At 61.4% G+C, this 21,102-nt stretch overlaps 2 protein-coding genes across 2 annotated transcripts; both read left to right on the forward strand.

Moving 5' to 3' along the window:
• Window positions 1–605: 605 nt before the first annotated feature.
• On the forward strand, window positions 606–6,220 carry LOC134167443 (actin nucleation-promoting factor WAS-like). The gene is made up of 3 exons (XM_062626101.1): window positions 606–883; window positions 5,813–5,957; window positions 6,206–6,220. Exons 1-3 carry the CDS (start codon window positions 606–608, stop codon window positions 6,218–6,220), a joined length of 438 nt encoding a protein of 145 aa, XP_062482085.1.
• A 2,771-nt stretch (window positions 6,221–8,991) lies between these two features.
• VANGL2 (VANGL planar cell polarity protein 2) lies at window positions 8,992–14,632 on the forward strand. Its single transcript, XM_062626289.1, has 7 exons — window positions 8,992–9,268; window positions 9,352–9,472; window positions 10,695–11,302; window positions 11,418–11,554; window positions 12,195–12,330; window positions 12,613–12,844; window positions 13,241–14,632. Exons 1-7 carry the CDS (start codon window positions 9,198–9,200, stop codon window positions 13,499–13,501), a joined length of 1,566 nt encoding a protein of 521 aa, XP_062482273.1. The 5' UTR covers window positions 8,992–9,197; the 3' UTR covers window positions 13,502–14,632.
• The last annotated feature ends 6,470 nt before the right edge of the window (window positions 14,633–21,102 follow it).

The raw sequence follows: 21,102 nt of genomic DNA on the forward strand, positions 1-21,102 counted from the left end.
ACCCCCACTTTTTTTTTTGGGGGGGGCACGGCCCAGTGTGTTCCAGCCCTCCCGGTCCCCCCTCCCCGCCTGTCCCTTGTCTCTGGGGGGGGGGACGTAGGGGCCGGGGTCTCCTGGGTGCTCCCACCCCGCTCGGGGCTGGACCCCGGCACCGGGACAATCCCGGGGCAGAGCCAGAGCCGGGCCACGGACCCCGTTTCATGTGGGGGGGGGACACCCGAGGGGCACGGGCTTGTCCTGACCCCCACCCCAGAACAACTCGGCCCGACGTGGGGAGGGGGGGGAACGGGGGCACGGCCGCGGGGCTGTCACCCCTCGGGGGCACCTTTCCCATGGGGAGGGCTCCTCCTTCCTGCTCTGGCCCTACCCGAGCTCGGGGGGGGGGGACGACACGAGTGGGGGGACCCGAATCTCGTGGGGCTTCACCTTCAGCCTTCCCCCCCCACACCGCAATCAGCGGGGACCCCCGCGCACCCCCATCTCCATCCCCGGGTGCGGGTCCACACGGAGGGGGGGCCCCATTCCCATCAGCAGGTAATAAGGGGGGGTCAAGGCGGGGTTGGGGGGGGTGGATGTGTGCCCCCCCCCCCCCCCCCCCCAAGACAATGGCCCTGGAGCGCGGAGCGGAGACAATGGGCGGGCGCGGGGGGAGCGGCCGGGAACAGCGGCGCGGGCGGGGGCTGCGGGCCGGGGAGCGGCGGAGCGGGGCTGGGGGGGGGCCGCTCCGCTGGGATTCGGGGTTTCCTCCGCCTCCTCCTCCTCTTCCTCCTCCTCCTCCTCCTCCTCCTCCTCCTCCTCCATCGCCGCAGCAGCAGCAGCAGCCCCGGGATTTCGGTGCCGGGGGGGGGGAGTGCGGGACGCGCACAAAGGTGCGGCGGCGATGGTGAGTGCGGGGGGAACCGTGGTGGGGGGGAAGCGGGGAGCGGGACCCCACCGGGCTGGGGCTGGGGCTGGGGCTGGGCTCGCCCCGCAGGATGGGCCTGGGAAGCCGGGGACTTTCCTGGGCCGGCGGCCAGGCGGGGAGCGGCTGCGGGGCGAGCCCGGCTCCCGCGGGGGGTGCGGAGGGTGCGGGGTTCCCCATAACCCCCCCCCCCTTTCCCCCGCCGGGGTTCGGGGCGCGCTGGGGATGCCCCCGCTCGCTGCCTTGCCCCAGGGCTCCGCTGGATCTTCGGGAGCCTCCCGGTGGGTGCCGCAGCGAGGGCCGGGTCCTCCCGGCTGGATGCAGCCTGGCACCGGTGCCCGTGGCTTTCCCGCTCGGCAACGGGAATGCTTCCACCCGCAAACACCCAGCGGCCTCCAAGCCCTTTGTGCCCAGCACGGGTGTAAGCGCGGGGCTTCCTCCCCGCAAGCCATAAGGGGGACGGAGGTGGGCATCCATAGGGCACCCACCCCACTACCTGCCCCGCACCGGGGCTGGGTGGCCGCTCGGAAGCGCGAAAGCAGGCGATGCTCCTGCCAGATCCGTGGCATCCATGGGGCAGGGTCGGTCCGTCCGTGCCGGAATGCTCACCTGCGAGAGACTCGGCCGGATCCTGATCCGGTTTATCTTGGTCCCATGCTGGCACCTTGCCCTGAGCCAGCAGGGAGTTCCCTCCGCTCTACACCGGGCGCGGGCTCAGACATCGGCCCTGCTGCTCTGTCTGGGGTGAGAGGCTTGATTTCCTTAGGAGAGGGCGTAGAGGCTGTTTGCCCCCTCCAGGCCTTGGTATAATAATAACCAAGGCAGAGGTTAAAAAGAAAAGAGAAGAATTAAATATTATCTCCATGGAGCCTCTGGGAACGGCTGTTGCTTAATCACAGCAATTCGGGATTGTGCTGGGACCAAGCTGGGCTCCGAGGCAGCCTGAGTCAGATGTGATCTCTGCACAGGGCTTCTCCTCTGTATTTACACTGTCTTTGTGCTGGGGGGGGGCTCAGGATGAGACCTGCTTTAATTAGCAGCCGATTTCATTGGAGCCGGTGATGGCTCCTCACCGGGTGATGGTTGCAGGGTGCTGGGTCCCTTGGGGCAGCCCCATCCTGGGGGCATAGCCCAGGGGATGGGCACAGGGCTGGGGTCATCGCCTGCCAACCCCCTGCTCCTTCAGCTCCCTTCACAGGGAGCTGTTTCCACCAGCTCACACACAATGGGGCTAGAGGGAGCTGGGGGCAAGCGAGGAGCCCATCTCCCTGGTGTCAGGCCGGGAGCCCATCTCCCCGGTGTCAGGCCGGGCTGAATCAGCCCCAGGTCTTTGGTGTGACTTTGGTTCTGCTGTCTGAGGCCTAGCAGATGCTTTATGGCTTTATTGTCCAGGCAGGATGCTGGGGAAGGGGCCTTGGGGAGAAGCACCAGCCTTGGCTGCCCTTCCCTGCCTGCTCCCGCTCCAGTGCTCAGACCCATGGGCATCACCAAAGCTGGACCCCACGCCAGGGATTCTTTGCTTCCAAAGGTGTTTCCCACCTTGGGCTTAGTCTGGCCCCACCTCGAGCCCCACGGTCGCCTCGCTCCTTGCCTGGACCCAGATGGATCCTGTCTCCATGCCGCTTTTCCAGGCTCCGAGAGGCAGATGCTGCTGTCTGCCCAGCACAGCCTCGCAGGATTTAGGCACCCAGAGCCGATGGAGCAGATCCAGAATTGACCCAAAAGCGCTCTGCAAGTGTCCCTTTGGGGCAGGAACTGACCTTTTGGGGTGTCACAGCAGCGCCTCGGGACAGAGCTTGCAGCGATGCTCTTGGAGAACACGCTGGAATCAAAGCAACAGCCTGGACCACGAGGATGGATCCCTGCATCTCCTTGGCCTGCCCCGTCCAAGCATCCTGCGGCGCCACTTGGATGCTCCTGAGCAGCATTGAAGCAGCCTGGGAGGCCGGGGTTTGCATTCCCCTGTGCTCATGGGTGAGCGTGGGTTTGTGCCAGCATCCCGGAGGTGCCACCGGTGTGGCTGGAGCAGGGAGATGTGATTTGGGGTGACCTGGCAGCTCCAGCATCTCACCGTGGGGCTGGCCGTGTGCTGGGTGCGCATCACGGTGCCGTCCCATCGCCTTTCCCAGCACCAGGATCCATGAGGGCGACGCTGCTGCTCCCCCCAGGGAGCCCTGGGTGCTCTCTGTGAGCCCGGGATGAGGCAGATGGAGGATGTGGATGTGGGCCGGGCACCAAGCCCTGGGATGGGAGGGATGGAGCAGGTAATGGGGAGCTCAGCTGCCTGCAGGACCCCCATTAGCATCCCTTGGTGCTGGCGTGTTTTGCAATGCAAATTCCTTTTTCTCTTTGCACCAAGCCCTGTTCTCATGCAAATCCCAAGGTTTTGTCCATGGTTTTCCTCCCTCTGGTTCTAGATCTCGGTGCAATCACTTTTACCTGCGTGGAAGCACCTAATGCATCCCCACTGCGACCTCCATCCCTCCCGGACACGCAGTGGGATTGAAATGCCGGGCTTTGTCCTATAGTGGGAATTCCCTGCTGGAGGAGCCTTGGTGAGGGGCTGGACGTTCCTGTGGATATTGTGACAATCCCGAGGGATCCTAATGAAAGCTGGCAGTTTGGAAGGGACACGAAACCTTCCGCATCCAAGCTGACGCTGAGCAATTGGAGAGCAGAATGAGACCCCCGGGGGGGGAGCTGCATTAAAGCCCCCTTGGGCTTCCCACGGGCCTTTCCCGCATCCCTGCGATGCTCCCGGTCGTGCCAACGGACCGAAGAGCTGGAAGCCTGTGGGTTCCTCGCGGGGCTGGGGTTGCACTGGGGCAGCTGCTTTCCCAGCCACGGGAAGGGATGTGGAGCAGCCTCTGGATGGAGGGATGTGCTGTGAACTCCCTGGGAAGACTCCTATGGCTGGGAAGGCTCCTATTGTGTGGAGGCAGCAAGGCGTGCGTGTGTAGCCAAGCAAGCAAATGTGCCACTCGGCAGAGCCCTGTGCTGGGGCTGGGAGCTGCTTCCCATTCCCAGGCTGGTTTTGGTGATCCACCAGCAGCATTCCCACCATGGGCATTGCTGCTGAGGGGTCCCCGGTGTCCCTGGGGTGGGACAGGAGAGCCCAGGCAGGGCTATGGCTCCTGTTGGGTTTCCTGCCCGTGCATCCGCTGCTGTGGACTCCAGCTCGTGGCGTGCCTCGGTTTGTGCAGGCCTGGCATGGGCAGAGCCCTGCTTCCAGCCCTCCTGGGCTTACTGGGAGGAGAAACAGGGCTGGAATCACGTGTGGGGAATCCAGGACCCCAGGGTCCTCCTGGCTCGCTCCGTGACTCGGTTTCCCCATCACCGTGATGCTCATTGGATTCAGCAGGCAAACGCCCGTCCCGATGATTCCCAGCGTTGGGAAGCTGGGGATGGATGGGATAAGGAAGCTTTCCCACCTCGAAACACTTGGATCTGGTTTCCTTGGAGCATTTGAATGCCAGAGCATTTGAGGTTCACAGACTCAAAGGCCGGAGCGACGGTGGCAGCAGCCTTTCGGACCGCCCTGAAGCCCCGGCTCTGCTTTGAGCCCTGTGATGTGCTCCAGCATCATCCCGAGAAGCCATCCAGTCTGGACTTGAAGGTGTCAGGAGATGGCAAATCCCCTCCTCCCCTGGGGCTTTGCTGGGCTGGTTCCTCACCTCCCTGTTAGCAAGGCGAGGTTTCCTCCTCCTTTGCATGTGTCTGGCTCTGGCTCCCAGCCCTCGGCGCTTGCTCGGCGTCTCCGTGGGCTCGCTAAGGCAAAGCTGCTGCTCCTCCTGGAGACAAGGATCCATTCCCAGCCTCTCCACCTCCACCTGGTGCTGCTCAACCGGCTTCTCCCTGCTCTGCTGGGCAAAGCAGCAACAACCGAAACCCTTTTCTTCTCCACCGGAGCGGCCGAGTTGGTCCAGAGGACGGGGAGCTCCCGGCTCCGGGGACCTGTGGAGTGGCTGCTGCAGTCACAGGTTAACCCTGCGGGACCCCCGGGCTGGAGGTTATTCCCTCTGCCAGCCTTTGCTGGGGGAAAGCTTGGCTGCTTTGGTCCCAGTCCTCACCAGCGGGATCCTGGCTCCGGATGCGGGGATGTCCCTTGGTTCATCCATGGATCGGGCTGGAGCCGCTGCTCTGCCTTGGGAAAGGGCCCCAAAACCTCTGCCCATGACCTTGTGCTGTCACCAGCTTGGGACCCAGGGGCTGGGCTCACTGCAGCCCTTCCTATGGCTCCTTGCTTGCTCCCCGCAGAGCAGTGTCCATTGGGATGTGGCCTGTTCCACTCTGGATGGATTAACCCCCATCTCCCAGCTCTGGCTTTGCCTTTGGGAGCTGCACAGCCCCAGGGTGCCCACGCCATCAGTGCACCCCTGACTTGAGGGTGGCCTGGAAGTGTGGCCGCAGCATTGTGGAGCATTAAATGCATGGGGGGATGCCTTGAACGACGGAGATGAGTTGGAAAACCCCATCCTGATTTTGGCCGAGGCATCAGCTGCGCCTCTCCGTGGTGCCCGGCTCTGGCTGGAGGTGCCAGGGCAGTGCTTGGGCTGGCTCTGGACACCTCACATCCCACGGCAGGAGGGTGCTGGTGGTACAGGGCCGGGTGCTGTGCACCGCAGAGGTGATGCCAGGGCAGGATCTGGGTTTGTGGTGGTGTCTGAGGGTGGGTTTCAAGCCCACCCTCATTTTCTTCCCCTTCCCGAGTGCTCATCAGGGGTTAGGGTGGATGTGCCAGGGGAAACGGGTGGGTGACCTGCGGGACAAGGACCTTGGCTCGTGCTGTGCCTGAGGGGCTGCCACGGCCCACACGTGGTCCAGATCCCTGGGGATGCGATGCCCCCCCCTGCATCCCAGCACCGCGGGGACACCGGGATCCTCATTTCCTCCTCTCTTCCTCCCCTCCAGCTCCACCGCAGACCCCCGGCGCGAGCACCCACCCCGTGACACCCTCCATGCTCAGCCCCCATCCCGCTGGATGCCGGCCCCAGCAGGAGGCTCAGGATGCTCCGAGTGCCTCGGTGACGGCGGGGACTGCACCCGCCTGCAGCCGGTGAGTGCCAGCCCCGGCATCCCGGGGCTCCTCGTGGGCCAGGCTGGGACAAGCCTGGTGCTGAGGAGGCCCCTGCATTGTTCCCAGCAGAAACTCAATCCCTGCCTGCAAACAAAGCCCATTGAGGGAATGGGAAGGGGGGGGGGGGGGCTGGCAGGAGATTGGGGGGGTCCTTTCTCTCCCAACCCCATCCCCCATGGAAGCTGGGAATGCCGGGACGAGCTCTGGACCCTGTTGCCATCTCCTAGACAACCGGTGTGTAGGGGGGGTGGGTTGTTGCCATAGCGATAAACGTGTGAGCATCCAGCATGTGGGACAAAAGGACACCCCCCCCCTTTTTTGCCTCCTTGACCCCATCTCCCCCCCTTCTTGAGACTTTGGAAAAGAGGCCAAAAGACATTTGGCTTTTATTTGGTCAAAATGGCATTGCCGTGGTTACCCGGCACGGGTCCACCCCCAAACACAGCACGAGGAGCTTGGGGCGTGCCCAATGCCTGCATCCCCCCAGCACCCGTAGCGGGGATCAGGCAGGACCCCTCTGATAGGGTCCAGCACCCCCAGCACGGGTCAGGCAGCACCTGGTGGCTCCCACCAGTGTCCAGGTCCCTTTCCTGGTGGGATCACAGCCCCAGCTCCAAAGCCAAGGCAGGGCTGTGAGCAGTTGGGGGTCCCCAAAACCAGTGGGGGGCCTGGGCTGGGAGAGCGTTGAGGCAGATCTTGCTTTTGCCAAGGAGTTCTTTTCCCAAGCCAGCAGAGGATGGCATAGGTGGGTATTGGAAACCTTATTGCAGCCTTTCCATACCTAAAGGGGCTGCAGGGAAGCTGGAGAGGGGCTTGGGACAAGGGATGGAGGGACAGGCCAAGGGCAATGGCTTGAACCTGCCCGAGGGGAGACTGAGATGAGCTCTTAGGCAGAAGCTCTTCCCTGGGAGGGTGCTGAGGCGCTGGAATGGGTTGAAGGGAGAAGGTTTGGATGCAGAGTTCGAGGCCAGGTTGGAGCACCCTGCTCTAGTGGAAGGGGTCCCTTTAGATGAGCTTTAAGGTCCCTTCCGACCCAAAGCAGTCTGGGGTTCTAGCATCACGCGTGTGTATGTATTTATGTACTTGCGTGTCTACAGAAGGCTGCAGTGGGAGTTTGGGGCTGGCTCACAACCATGTGGTAGCCGTGAGTAAGTGCTCAGGGTGATGCTATCTGCCCCGAGACAGCCTTGTGATGCTGAACCAGCCTCTGGATGCGGCTGCCATCCCCAGAGCCCCCCCTCAGTGTCTCCCAGAGCAATCCCAGCTGTGTGGAGCGATGCTCTTCCGCACACACCGGGGCTCCAGGCTGATCTCCTGGCTGTGAGATCCCGGCTCCGCGCTGGGGAGCGTGTCCAGGCAGAGCCCTGCGCTGCGAGATGGGCCTGAAACGCTGCCTGCACCCAATTATTCATTCCTGTTTCTGTTTCTTTTTCTCGTGGCCCCCACCCTCAGCACCCTTTTGGCAGTTAAAACCCTGACTGTGGTGGTAATGGAAGCGTAAATCACCCGAAGCAGAAGCTCATCGTTACGGAAGGGGAAGGGGCCGCCCCAAACTCAGCTTGGGTAGGGGAGAAAACAGAAAGTGCCTCAAAATGCCTCAGATTCCTTTTCCCTGTTCGTGTCCCATCCGTGTTTGCCACCAGGGCTGGAGCTGCGGTGGTGCAGGGATAACATGGGTGGTGGTGCAGGGATGACATGGGTGGTGGTGCAGGGATGACATGGGTGGTGGTGCAGGGATAACGTAGGTGGTGGTGCAGGGATAACATGGGTGGTGGTGCAGGGATAACATGGGTGGTGGTGCAGGGATGACATGGGTGGTGGTGCAGGGATAACACGGGTGGTGGTACAGGGATGACATGGGTGGTGGTGCAGGGATAACACGGGTGGTGGTGCAGGGATAACACGGGTGGCGGTGCAGGGATAACGCAGGTGGTGGTGCAGGGATGACATGGGTGGCGGTGCAGGGATAACGCAGGTGGTGGTGCAGGGATGACATGGGTGGTGGTGCAGGGATGACATGGGTGGTGGTGCAGGGATAACACGGGTGGCGGTGCAGGGATAACGCAGGTGGTGGTACAGGGATGACATGGGTGGTGGTACAGGGATGACACGGGTGGTGGTGCAGGGGTAACGCAGGTGGTGGTACAGGGATAACGCAGGTGGTGGTGCAGGGATAACACGGGAGGTGGTGCAGGGATGACACGGGTATTGGTACAGGGATAACACGGGTGGTGGTGCAGGGGTAACGCAGGTGGTGGTGCAGGGATGACATGGGTGCTGGTGCAGGGATAACATGGGTGTTGGTGCAGGGATAACGCAGGTGGTGGTACAGGGGTAACGCAGGTGGTGGTACAGGGATGACATGGGTGGTGGTACAGGGATAACGCAGGTGGTGGTACAGGGATGACACGGGTATTGGTACAGGGATAACATGGGTGGTGGTGCAGGGGTAACGCAGGTGGTGGTACAGGGATGACACGGGTGTTGGTACAGGGATGACATGGGTGGTGCAGGGATAACATGGGTGTTGGTACAGGGATAGCACGGGTGGTGGCGCAGGGATAGCACGGGTGGTGGTGCAGGGATAACACAGGTGGTGGTACAGGGATAACGCAGGTGGTGGTGCAGGGATGACATGGGTGTTGGTACAGGGATAGCACGGGTGGTGGCGCAGGGATAGCACGGGTGGTGGTGCAGGGATAACACAGGTGGTGGTACAGGGATAACGCAGGTGGTGGTGCAGGGATGACATGGGTGGTGGTGCAGGGATAACACGGGTGGTGGTACAGGGATAACGCAGGTGGTGGTGCAGGGATGACATGGGTGGTGGTGCAGGGATAACACGGGTGGTGGTGCAGGGATGACATGGGTGGTGGTGCAGGGATAACGCAGGTGGTGGTACAGGGATGACATGGGTGGTGGTGCAGGGATAACGCAGGTGGCGGTGAGGGGATGCTCGCCAGCACCCCGGTGGATTGCTGGATGCTTCCCCACGGCTGCTGAGCCTCCCCTCCCTCTGCAGGCAGGCGAGCTGTTTTCTCCTGAGACGAGCCCAACCCGGTGATCAAAATAGAGTCCTTCAAGGTGACGGTCGACTTCCTGAAGGTGCCCCTGGGCCTGAAGAAGCCCCCTCTGAAGGAGGCCCTGGCCGCTGTCCCGAGGCCGGGGAGACCCAAGCCCCTCAGCGTGGAGCGGCACAAGCCCCGGCGCTCCGACACCATGGACAATGAGTCGCAATACTCGGGGTATTCCTACAAGTCCGGGCATTCCCGCAGCTCCCGCAAGCACAGGTGAGGGGTTGCTGCGTGCCCGTGGCCTCAGCGGGTGCTGTCACCCCAGCGCACCCAACGCATTCCTCTCTTGCTCCCTGCAGGGAGCGGCGGGACCGGCATCGCTCCAAGAGCCGCGATGGGAGCCGCGGGGACAAGTCAGTGACCATCCAAGCGCCGGGCGAGCCCTTGCTGGACAATGAATCCACGCGGGGGGACGAGAGGGTGAGCTGGGCACGGGGAGGAGCGGGGTTGGCATCCGGGCTCTGCCGTGGGGATGCTGCTGCGATCCCGGCGTGCCCGGTGCTCCGGTCGAGCCGGTTGGGCTGGCCCTGCGCCGGCGGCGAGGGCGGGCGGGCAGCGCCGGTGCAGATGAAAGGGGCCCGGCTCTCGCGGCGCCCTGGGGTGGGCACGGGGTGGAAAAACACCCTGGGGACCCAATCCGTGGGGATCCACTCCCTAGGGATTAACCGAATCCTCGCTCGGCGCCTGCAGGTGATGCCGGCTTGGCCGCGCGCAGGCGGCAGCAGGATCCCACCAGGAAGCGGGTTGATGCGGAGGAGGCTCCGTGCTGCATCCCTCCAGCCCAGCCCCGTGGTCCCATGGGGGTCCCTTGTTCCCCTGCTCTGGGTACCAGGATCCTCTGGCCAGTCCTTGGCTTTAATCCCCTCCCAGCCACCTACACAGGCGGCTCCAGCTCTTTTCATCTTCCCCCACCAAGAAGCCGGCGCTGGCAGAGGCTGGGATGCCAGTGGCTGAGCCTGGGTTCACCTGGGCATGGGCTGGGGTTTGGACGGGTCCCCCTCCAGGCCCTCCACTGCTCCCCATGGCTCCAGAGCCCCCCAGGCTGTGGCTTTAGTTTGCTCTTTGCCGTGGAGTTGCCGGCTTCCCCATGGAAATCCAGAGGGGGGAAATAGGATGCGATAAACCCCCAAGCTTCAGGGCTGCCAAGGAGCTGCGAGGCAGAACGTGGAAGTGAACGGGTCGTTCTGCACCCTCTGGCTGGAGGAGGGAGGGGGATTTTGGAAGCAGGGATGATCGCTCTGGTGCTCCGAGCTGCTGGATCACCGCTGCCTCTGTCCTGCCCGGCGTGATGCTGGAGGAGGAGCAGCGGTGAGGCTGTGTTGGGGCAGCAGCCGGGCATGTTCCTTCTGGCCCTGCTAATGAGGGGGTTTGCCTGGAACCGGGATGCTTCCTGCTCCCAAAGCTGCCGGAGAGCTGCAGCGCGGCGCGGAGCTGCCCACGGGGCTTTCCCATAGGGTCCCGGAGGCCAAATCACTGCATCCCTCCAGACCCCGAGCTGAGGCTTCCACCTCAATGGGGGTGATGGCACCAGGCAGCGCGCCGGGCTTGGAGGTTTGGTGGATGGGAGTTGGGGGGTAGAGGGGGTGCTGGTGATGGGGGAAGCACCAAACCATGCCCTTTGTAACCCACCCACCCTCCTTAGGATGACAACTGGGGCGAGACCACCACGGTGGTGACGGGGACTTCGGAGCACAGCATCTCGCACGACGACATCACCCGCATCACCAAGGACATGGAGGACAGCGCCCATCTGGACTGCTCCCGGCACCTGGGCGTCGCGCTGGCCGGGGCGCTGGCCCTTCTCGCCTTCCTCACCCCCCTCGCCTTCATGCTCCTGCCCCAGCTGCTGTGGCGGGAGGAGCTGGAGCCCTGCGGGACCCCTTGCGAAGGGCTCTTCATCTCCGTGGCCTTCAAACTCCTCATCCTCCTGCTGGGCAGCTGGGCCCTCTTCTTCCGCCGCCCCAAAGCCTTCTTCCCCCGCGTCTTCGTCTTCCGAGCGCTGCTCATGGTGCTCGTCTTCCTCCTCGTCGTTTCCTACTGGCTCTTCTACGGGGTGCGCATCCTGGACTCCCGGGACCGCAACTACCAAGGGGTGGTGCAGTTCGCCGTCTCGCTGGTGGACGCGCTGCTCTTCGTGCACTACCTGGCCGTGGTGTTGCTGGAGCTGCGGCAGCTCCAGCCCCAGTTCACCCTCAAGGCCGTGCGCTCGGCCGACGGGGCCAGCCGCTTCTACAACGTTGGACACCTCAGGTATGGGCTGCTGGGGTCGGAGGGGACACACACACACACACCACAGGGTGTTCGTGGTGCTGAGTCCTCGTCCTGCCCCTGGCACGGTGCTAACCAGCGCTCTGTGGCCCTGCAGCATCCAGCGAGCGGCTGTGTGGATCCTGGAGAACTATTACCACGACTTCCCGGTCTACAACCCTGCCCTCCTCAACCTGCCGAAGTCCGTCCTGTCCAAGAAAATGTCGGGGTTTAAAGTCTATTCCCTCGGCGAGGGTGAGCTCCCCTTCCCCGCGCTTTTCCTCTTGTTCTCTCTCCTCATTCCCTTCCCCGTCCCTGTGTTTTCCTCTCCTCTTGGCTCTGGGCAGAGCGCAACCGCTCTCCAACCTTCTCCAGGTCATGGAACCATAGAATAGTTTGGGTTGGAAAGGACCTGACGATCATCCCAGTTCCAACCCCCTGCCATGGGCAGGGACACCTCACACTGAACCAGGGCACCCAAGGCTCTGTCCAGCCTGGCCTTGAACACCACCAGGGATGGAGCATTCCCAACCTCCCTGGGCAACCCATTCCAGTGCCTCAGCACCCTCACAGGAAAGAATTTCCTCCTTAGATCCAATCTAAACTTCCCCCGTTTCAGTTTGAACCCGTTACCCCTTGTCCTGTCACTCCATTCCCTACTGAAGAGTCCCTCCCCAGCATCCCTATAGGCCCCAGTCCATCATGGAATGGTTTGGGTCGGATGGGACCTTAAAGCTCACCCAGCTCCGTGCGCAGGGGCACCTTCCACTGGAGCAGGGTGCTCCGAGCCCCACTGAGCACCGCCAGGGATGGGGCAGCCGCAGCTCCTCCGGGCCCCCCGTGCCAGCGCCTCGGCACCCTCACAGCGGGGAAAACCTCATCCTTCTCCCCGCAGAAAACAGCACCAACAACTCCACGGGGCAGTCCCGCGCCGTCATCGCGGCGGCCGCCCGGCGCCGGGACAACAGCCACAACGAGTACTACTACGAGGAGGCAGAGCACGAGCGCCGGGTGCGGAAGCGCCGCGCCAGGTACGGGTGCCCCATCACTGCGGGTCCTGTGGGGTGCCCGTGCCAGGACCCCCATGAGGACCTGGGCTGTGCTGGTGAGGGTGGAGGGGGTCACGTCCGAGGTGAAGCATCCCTGCTCTTTGGGGAAGAGCATCCCAACGCATTGTGAGGCACAACTGGTTTTGGGGTGGGAGGTGGCTTCCTGCTGTACCTAGGTGGGCAAATGGCTCCCCTTCCCCAGCCCCAAGGGGTCTCTTGTCTGTATCCAAACTGAGCCCGTGCCCGTGGCTTCCCTCCCCACAGGCTGGTGGTGGCGGTGGAAGAAGCCTTCACCCACATCAAGCGGCTGCAGGAGGAGGACCAGAAGAACCCCCGGGAGATCATGGACCCGCGGGAGGCAGCTCAGGCCATCTTCGCCTCCATGGCCCGGGCCATGCAGAAGTACCTGCGTACCACCAAGCAGCAGCCCTACCACACCATGGAGAGCATCCTGCAGCACCTCGAGTTCTGCATCACCCACGACATGACGCCCAAGGTGGGTGCAATCGTGGGATCAGAAGCCAGGTTGAGTTTACGCTCCCATTACATTGAGTTCCCATTACAACTAGGGAAAGACCTTTAAGATCAAGTCCAACCGTTAGAACATGAGTTTGGAGGGGCACGGTGAGGTGGGATGGGCCCACAGGTTTTCCCAAGGGATCGGTCCAGACTTTGAAGCACTTGGGTGCCGGTTTTCTTCCCCACTGCAAGAAGGGAGGACAAGGAGTTGGGGGGGTAGAACCAGCAAAGCAGGCGTAATCCCAAGGGAACAGGGTGCAGCGATGGGAACCAGCCACGCAGGGATGCGTTTCCTGCAGGACCTGCTGAGCAGCTTGGGGCCGCAGGACCCGGACGGGAAGGTGATGTTCACATGTCCTCTCCCTCCTCCAAGGCATTCCTGGAGCGGTACCTGACGGCTGGGCCCACCATCCAGTACCACAAGGACCGCTGGTTGGCCAAGCAGTGGACGCTGGTGAGCGAGGAGCCGGTGACCAACGGCCTGAAGGATGGGGTGGTCTTTGTGCTGAAGCGCCAGGACTTCAGCCTCGTGGTGAGCACCAAGAAGATCCCGTTCTTCAAGCTCTCGGAGGAGTTCGTGGACCCCAAGTCGCACAAGTTCGTCATGAGGCTGCAGTCAGAGACCTCTGTGTGAGCTGGAGAGGGGTGGAGAGGGGCCCGGGGGGGGGAGAGCATCTCCCTCGCCATCCATCTCGTCTTCAGCACCTCCGCTGCGGCTCAGGTTGGCCGTGGCTCAAGGGCAGAACTACAGGAAGCAGCACCCATTGCCTGCCTCCATCACCTACCTGTGAGCGCTCGCCCTCGGCTTGGCCATCGGGGTGGGCTGAGCCCCTTCCTCCTCCTCCTCCTCCTCCCTGAAACCCAGGTCCTTGTAGCATCCCCCCCGAAGGTGCACCGGGCACAGCCGGCGCTGCGGTGCCGTAACCCAAGGGCTAACTCTGTGTTCATCACCAGCGTCTTCAAGCACCGTCAGGTCCCAAGGACCTTCCGTGCTTGCCTGTTTCCTACCTGGCTCTGGCCTTAAACCATTGCCCAGCATCTGGGGCTGGTTTTTAATCCTAGAGGTTCTTCCTGGCACTGTTTTGCAAACACCTCCGTGATCCGTGGCTGCTGTGAAAGCCGCTGGCATCCAGGACACCATTCCCTGCCCCTCGGAACGTCCTCTCCGCTGATGGTTTTCCACGCTCAGCTCTCAACAAAAGCAAGCTCAAAGCTGGTTGATACGAGAAGCAGAAGGGAGTTTCCAAGTGGTTTCCCTGCTCCCGAGGTGATCCACGTCCCTGGTGGCAGCAGCATCACCGTGGGGCTCCCTCGTGCTGGCTGTGGGTTGCAAGCAGAGCAGCTTAAAACGTGTCTTGGGGTCCAATCCTGGACCTGGAGCCAGCGGTGGGAATGAAACGAGCGGTTCCTGGCGGGGATGCTGAGTGTTTGTGGCTCAAGGAGGTCCTTAGCATCCCATGGCGAGGGGTGACCCACGGCGGTCCCACGAGCTGGCTCGCCATGGGGACGCACAAGCTTCTGCCTCCCCTCGGTCGTGTTCAGGTCACAAATACCTCATGGATTTAGGTTGATTTGGGGCTCATTGCTCTTTTTTTCCCTATGGATCCCGGAGCCTCGGGGAAGGAGGGCCCAGGGGAGGCTGAGGCTGGGCAGGAGGGGGTTGGTTTGGTCGTGGTTGGGGTTGGTTTGGGCTTAGTTTGTCCTAAAGCACTCGAAAGGTGCCAAGCCAGGGGAGGGCAGCGAGGGGCTGTGGTCCCGATGCCACCTTAGAAGCGGGTACTGGGAGCAGAGTGAAGATGCTGGAGGGGTCCGGGGGGGTCCGAACCCATCCGTGGTTCCCAGCTCCCCCCTCTTCCAGGACATCCCCAGTTTTCAGGCGTTTCCAAGCCCTCCTTCATGGTCCAGCCTCTTGAGGCTGAAGGTTCCCCCCCCCCGGCCCCCAGCAGGGAGCCCGTTTTGGGGTGGTTTAGTGCAAAGAGATGACTTTGGTGAGCGCGGGTGGGTCGGCCGGGGAAAGATGGGGGGGGGGGGGATTTTTCCACTTGGGATTTTCAGAAGAAACCCTTCTTTTTTTTGGTTCCTTTTGGGTTTTGTTCCTGGGGGGGGAAGGGGGGGGTTGTTGTTGCGTTTCCGCCGAGCCGAGCCCTTGTGCATGCGTGTAGAAAGTTGTAAAGTGTAAAATTGGGGGGGTTTTGTTAATATATAAAAAGCTTGGTTTTGCAGTTTGCAGTGGCTCGAAGCCGTGCGGCCCTGGTAGGAAGTTTGGTTGGTTTCTGGTTTTCATAGAGGAACTAAAATTGTACAAATTTTTTTTATATATATATATAAAAAAATAAACCCTTTTTTGACTTTTTTTTATGATGATGACGGTGGTGGTGATGGTGATTTTCTCTTCCACACCAATACTTTGGGGTGAAGAAGCAGGTTTAGGTCCCTGCTCAATAGGTGAGCAGAGGGAGAACCTCATCCTGCTCTCGGGGCTTGGGGTTGGGGGGGGTGCATGGATTTTGGGTCTATGGGGCCAGGGATTTGGGGGTTGAGGGATGAAGGATTTGGAGTTTATGGAGGGCAAGGATTTGGGGTTTAAGGAGCCAAAGGTTTGGGCTTTAGGAGGGTCCAAAGGTTTATGGGCACCAAGGGCTTGAGGGTTGGGGTCTAAAGGGTCAAGGGGTGGCCGGGGCCAAGGTTTTGGGGGTCTATGGGGAAAAGGGCTTGGAATCCACGGAGAAAAGGGTTTGGGGGTGTGGGGTCAAGGTCTGGGGGCCCAGGGCTTTGGGATTTATAGAATCACAGGATCCCAGCCTGGTTTGGGTTGGGAGGGAGCTTCAAGGTCATCCGGGTCCAACCAGGGCCGCCTTCCACTGGTGTGGATGCAAGTGCAACCCCTTGAACACAAACCCTGGGGTCTGATGGGACCGAGGGTTTGGAGGTTGCAGGGATTTGGGATTTTTGGGGGGCACAGGGCTTGGAGGAACAAGGCTTTGGGGGACCAAGGCACTTGGGTTGATGGCGAAGGGTTTGGGATGGGGATGGGGATGGGGGGGGGGGGGGCTGAAATGCCCATTCCCAAATTCCCAACCCCTTTGCTGGGGGTTGAGTCCCCCCCCTCGCACCTCTCCCATGGGGGCTGCAGAGCCTCTTTGCCACCCCACACCCCCCAGCACCCACCTGCACCCCACGCACCCAAACTGATGGGGGCCCCCCCCCTGCAGCGCTGATTCACCGGGCCCCAGCGTTGGCGTTTCCTTTGCCCTTCGCACCTTTCGCTGTCAGCACCGCCTCTGCTCCGCTCCGAGCCATGGGGAAAAGGTGACAATGGGGCTGGGCAGGGGGTTCTGGGGTGAAACCCGTCTTTATTGGCTCCGCTGTGCCCAAGCCCCACGGCCCACGCAGGTCCCCATTCCCACCAGGATTTAGGGTTAGGACCGCAGGGGCACACGATGCTTGGAGCATCTTCCCATCTCAGTCCCCACGCTGCCCCTCTGCTGCCCTCGGGCTCCCTGGAAGCCACTGGGAGCACTCAATGTGCACCGGGCTCCCCGGAGCAATGGGGACCACTGGGAGCTTGGGGGGGATCAGGCTGGAGAGAAGAGAAGCAAAATGAGATGTTGGGAGGGGGGGGGCAGTGTCCCCCCATCCCTGCACTGGGGCTCGGTGCATTGGGGTGCAGCACCTGGGGGTCCTGCTCGCTGAAGGCGGTTTCAGTGTGCTCCAGGGCTCGGGGTTTCTCTGGCTCTTTCCTCTCCTCCTGCAAGAGGCGCTGCTTGAGGAGCTGCGCTGAGCATCCTCATCCCCGGGTGCTGGGTGCTCCTCCTCTGTGCCGGGTGGGGAAACCGAGGCCCAGGCTGGGGCTTGCCTGGCCCGTGCCGGGCTCCCGGCTCACCTGGGCAGCAGCGGGTTTGGGGGTGCTGGTGGCATCCAGGGCTCCCAGATCTGTAAGGCAAGGAGCTGGGATGGGGCTCACGGCGCCGAGCCCACGTCAAGGAGGGTCTAAGGCTCAGGGTGAGCACGTCTCACCTGAGGAGTCGTTGGTGGAGGCGGCTCGGTCCCTCGTCCCTGCTGCCGGGGCAGATGTAGGGGTTACAAGGGCTTTACAAGGGGTTTACAAGGGCTTTACAAGGGTTTTACAAGGGCTTTGCGAGGGGTTTACAAGGGGTTTACAAAGGCTTTGCAAGGGCTTTACAAGGTCTTTACAAGGGGTTTGCAAGGGGTTTACAAAGGCTTTACAAGGGCTTTACAAGGGCTTTGCAAGGGGTTTGCAAGGGCTTTGCAAGGGCTTTGCAAGGGGTTTGCAAGGGCTTTACAAGGGCTTTGCAAGGGGTTTGCAAGGGGTTTGCAAGGGGTTTCAAGGGGTTTACAAGGGCTTTACAAGGGCTTTGCAAGGGGTTTGCAAGGGCTTTACAAGGGCTTTGCAAGGGCTTTGCAAGGGCTTTACAAGGGCTTTACAAGGGCTTTGCAAGGGCTTTACAAGGGGTTCACAAGGGCTTTACAAGGGGTTCACAAGGGCTTTACAAGGGCTTTACAAGGGCTTTACAACTGCTTTACAACGGCTTTGCAGGGGCTTTACAACGGCTTTACAAGGGGTTTCCAAGGGCTTTACAAGGGCTTTGCAAGGCCTTTACAAGGGCTTTACAAGGGCTTTACAAGGGCTTTACAAGGGCTTTACAACGGCTTTACAAGGGCTTTACAAGGGCTTTACAACGGTTTTACAAGGGGTTTACAAGGGCTTTACAAGGGCTTTGCAAGGGCTTTACAACGGTTTTACAAGGGCTTTACAAGGGCTTTACAAGGGCTTTGAAAGGGCTTTACAAGGGGTTTACAAGGGGTTTACAATGGCTTTGCAAGGGCTTTACAAGGGCTTTACAAGGGGTTCACAAGGGCTTTACAAGGGCTTTACAAGGGCTTTGCAAGGGCTTTACAAGGGCTTTGCAAGGGGTTGACAACGGCTTTGCAAGGGCTTTACAAGGGCTTTACAAGGGCTTTACAAGGGGCTTTGCAAGGGCTTTGCAAGGGCTTTGCAAGGGGTTGACAACGGCTTTGCAAGGGCTTTGCAAGGCCTTTACAAGGGGTTTGCAAGGGCTTTGCAAGGGGTTTGCAAGGGCTTTGCAATGCCTTTACAAGGGGTTTACAAGGGCTTTACAAGGGCTTTGCAAGGGGTTTACAAGGGCTTTACAAGGGCTTTACAAGGGCTTTGCAAGGGCTTTGCAAGGGCTTTGCAAGCCCCTCCTGAGCTGCGAGCTTTGGGGTTTGCAGGAGGAGGAAAACCTTCTCTTTGCGCTGGAGCAAAGGGCAGAGCTGGCCCCATAGCGGCCACCACGGGGCAGGAAGGGGAGCTCCGGGTTCAAACCTGGGCGTTCCAAGGCAAACCGAGCGAGGGGGCAGCCCCACCGCGGCCCCCCCTTGCTCCAGCACGCACCCAGAGCTCACCCCGCTGCACCAGAGCAGGCGGCTCTCGCTGCTCTGAGGATGTGGGTTGGGAGGTGGCTGTTACCTCTTCCTGCCGCCCCAACGCGCTGCGGAGCAAAAGGGGGGCCCTCACCTTCCCCCTTGGTCCAGCGGTAGGTGAAGAAGAGCACGAGCAGAGCAACCACCACGAAGATGGCCGGGGACCAGTACTTGATGGGAAGAGCTGATGCGCTTCCTAAGGGAAGGGATAAGGGATGCTGCCCGGCTGCTCGCAGATACCCAAAGGGATGCGGCAAGAGGTCTCTGTGGGGGATGCAGGACATTCCCAAGCTGCACCTTTGCCTTCCTCACGTGTTTTGTTGCCTGCAGCATCTCTCTGTGGCTGCACGGAGGTGGTGATGGGGTCCCTGCTCCAAGGAGGGGTTGGGGAGGCTGTTGGCCACGTCGTCAGCTCGTCCGTACCCGCAGCGGTTGCGCTGGGCTCTGTCGGCAGCTCGGGGCCGTCGTCACCGTGGCCTGCATCCTCTTTGAGGATGAGAGCTGGGAATGAGGGGCATCAACTGATGTCAACGCCTCCCCACACCCAAACTGCCCCTATGGAGCGGGAATGGGGCTGCACCGCCATGGTCCCACACCAGGAGCTCAGCCGGCACCACAGCACCACGGCTTAGGGAGAGGCCTCAGGACAAAGGGATGCAAACGGGTCCGTGGCATCACCCTCCCACCACGGTCACACTGAGACAAACACCCCCTAAGGCAGAGGATGCTACCGGTGGCGTTGCCACGGTGGGTGCTGGCAAAGGCTTGTTGGAACTCGTGCAGGGCCACGTCACCAGCAGCATCCCACTGGTGCTGGGCAGCTGCCTGTGGTGCTCTGTGGTGGTGGAACGGGGTCCTCAAGCAACCCAGCCCATGGTGAGATGTGGACAAGCAAGGGGCCGGGTGGTCACCGAGCATCCCTGCCCCTTGGCCAGCAAAGGGATGGCCAGAGGGAGCCCAGCGTGGGGATTTGGGGCCCGAATCAATGCTGGGAGAGCCCAGGGAACCCCAGTTCAGGCCCTGCACATGAGCCAGACCCCAGCCCGACCATAAAGCCATGGCCTGAGCCTTTCCCCCCATGCAATGTCCAGGGGAGCATCCTGCCCTGCTGCAAAGGGAACCCTGAGCAGGCACCGTGGTCGCACACCCGCTGCCTTCACATCGCCCCTTCCTCCTCCTCTTCCTCTTCCCCCAGCCCCATAGATGGAGGGAACCCCCCCGAGCCCCACTCACCAGCTCCGGAGCAGAGCACTGCCATGCAGAGCCAGCCCATCCCCACGCCCTGGGGCTCCATCCTCCCCTTCCACTGCTCCCTCTTGCAATGTCTTCCTTCCCCTTTCTGCCCCACCAACGGCTTCCTGTGAGCTCAAAGGTTCTGGCACTGAAATGGGGTGATTAATGGCCCGAAAACACCCCATGAGAGGAGGGGGGGGGGCATTTTGGGGCTATGACCAGCATAGGGGATAGATCCCATGACAGGGGCAAAGCAGGAGGCGATGCTCCGGTGATGCTCCGGCTCCCTTTGGACCGGTCCCCGGTGCCATCACTGCTGGGTTAAGCCTCGTCCAGGCTGGGGATTGGAGTTACAAGGGCGAATTTGGTGCCACACGGCCGATGCACGGGTCGAATGCGTGATCCATGGGGTGTGTTTTGAACTGATCAGCGTGGAAGCTCAAACACCCATTGTGAAAAGGCGGAGAGCAAAGAAATCACTGCCAAAAACAGCCTGGTTTCACCTCAAACCGCGCGCAGACAGAAACTGAGCTCGGATGTGTCTGGCGTTTTTATTCCTGGAGGGCTCCCCTGTGCCAGGCACTTCCAAGAGATCTCCAGTTTCATCCCTGAATAATTTACTATCTACACAGACGAGACAAAGAGCAGAGGGAAGCGGCACGGGAAGCGGCTTCCCATTGTCTGGCAGCACCGGAAAACTGGTGCCAAGGTGGGAGCTGGGCTCCATTGCTGGCTCTGAAGGGGGGGGGGATATGGGGAGCAGGGATTTGGGGTGCCCCGTGTCCTGCTCGCTGGGTATCCCAGCTCTGGGTGAAGCATCCCGGTGGGATGCAGCCAGTAGCGCGCTGCGCAGCATCCCTGCATCTCTTGGGAAGCTGCTCTCCTCCTGAAGCTTCCATACAAACGCTTCACCCAAGAGTTAAACCTCATCTCCAAACCCATCAAAGCGGTGGAGTGGAACAGCATCAGCCACCTTCCTTGTCCTGTTTGCCCCCAGGCTGCATCATCTCCTGCCTATGGACCATGACAGCATCTCAGGGGACCACGAACCGCTTGCTGCTGGCACAAAGCGATGCTGAGCACGGTGCTGGGGGCTCTGAGGTCTGCAAGGTCCCCAGCAGGAGCAGGAGCACTGCAGAAGCAGCCAGAGCTGAAAGGGCAGCTCCCGGCTGAGTTTCCATCTTCAGCTTCGCACCACCAAGCGTTGTCCCTGCTTCCTTTCGGGTGAGCAATCGAATGAAGCTGCTGAAGCATTTGCCCCGTTGAGAAGTATAGGGCAAAGGAACAGGAAGAAAGGGGGCTAAGGGGCTCCTCAGCTCTTCCCGGCCTCCATTGGGAGGCTCCAAACTGCGAGGTGCTGCAGGGCGAATCCCAGGAGTCACAGAATCACACAAGCTTGGGATGGTTTGGGTTGGAAGGGAGCTTAAAGTTCATCTAAAGCCACGGGCAGGGACCCCTTCCACAGGAGCAGGATGCTCCAACCTGGCCTTGAACACTGCCAGGGATGGGGCAGCCACAGCTTCTCTGGGCACCCTGTGCCAGCGCCTCAGCACCCTC

The sequence above is a fragment of the Pezoporus occidentalis genome, unplaced genomic scaffold (assembly GCF_034315485.1).
Source record: "Pezoporus occidentalis ecotype Australia unplaced genomic scaffold, CSIRO_AGI_Poc_V1 ctg29, whole genome shotgun sequence".
Taxonomy (NCBI): domain Eukaryota; kingdom Metazoa; phylum Chordata; class Aves; order Psittaciformes; family Psittacidae; genus Pezoporus; species Pezoporus occidentalis.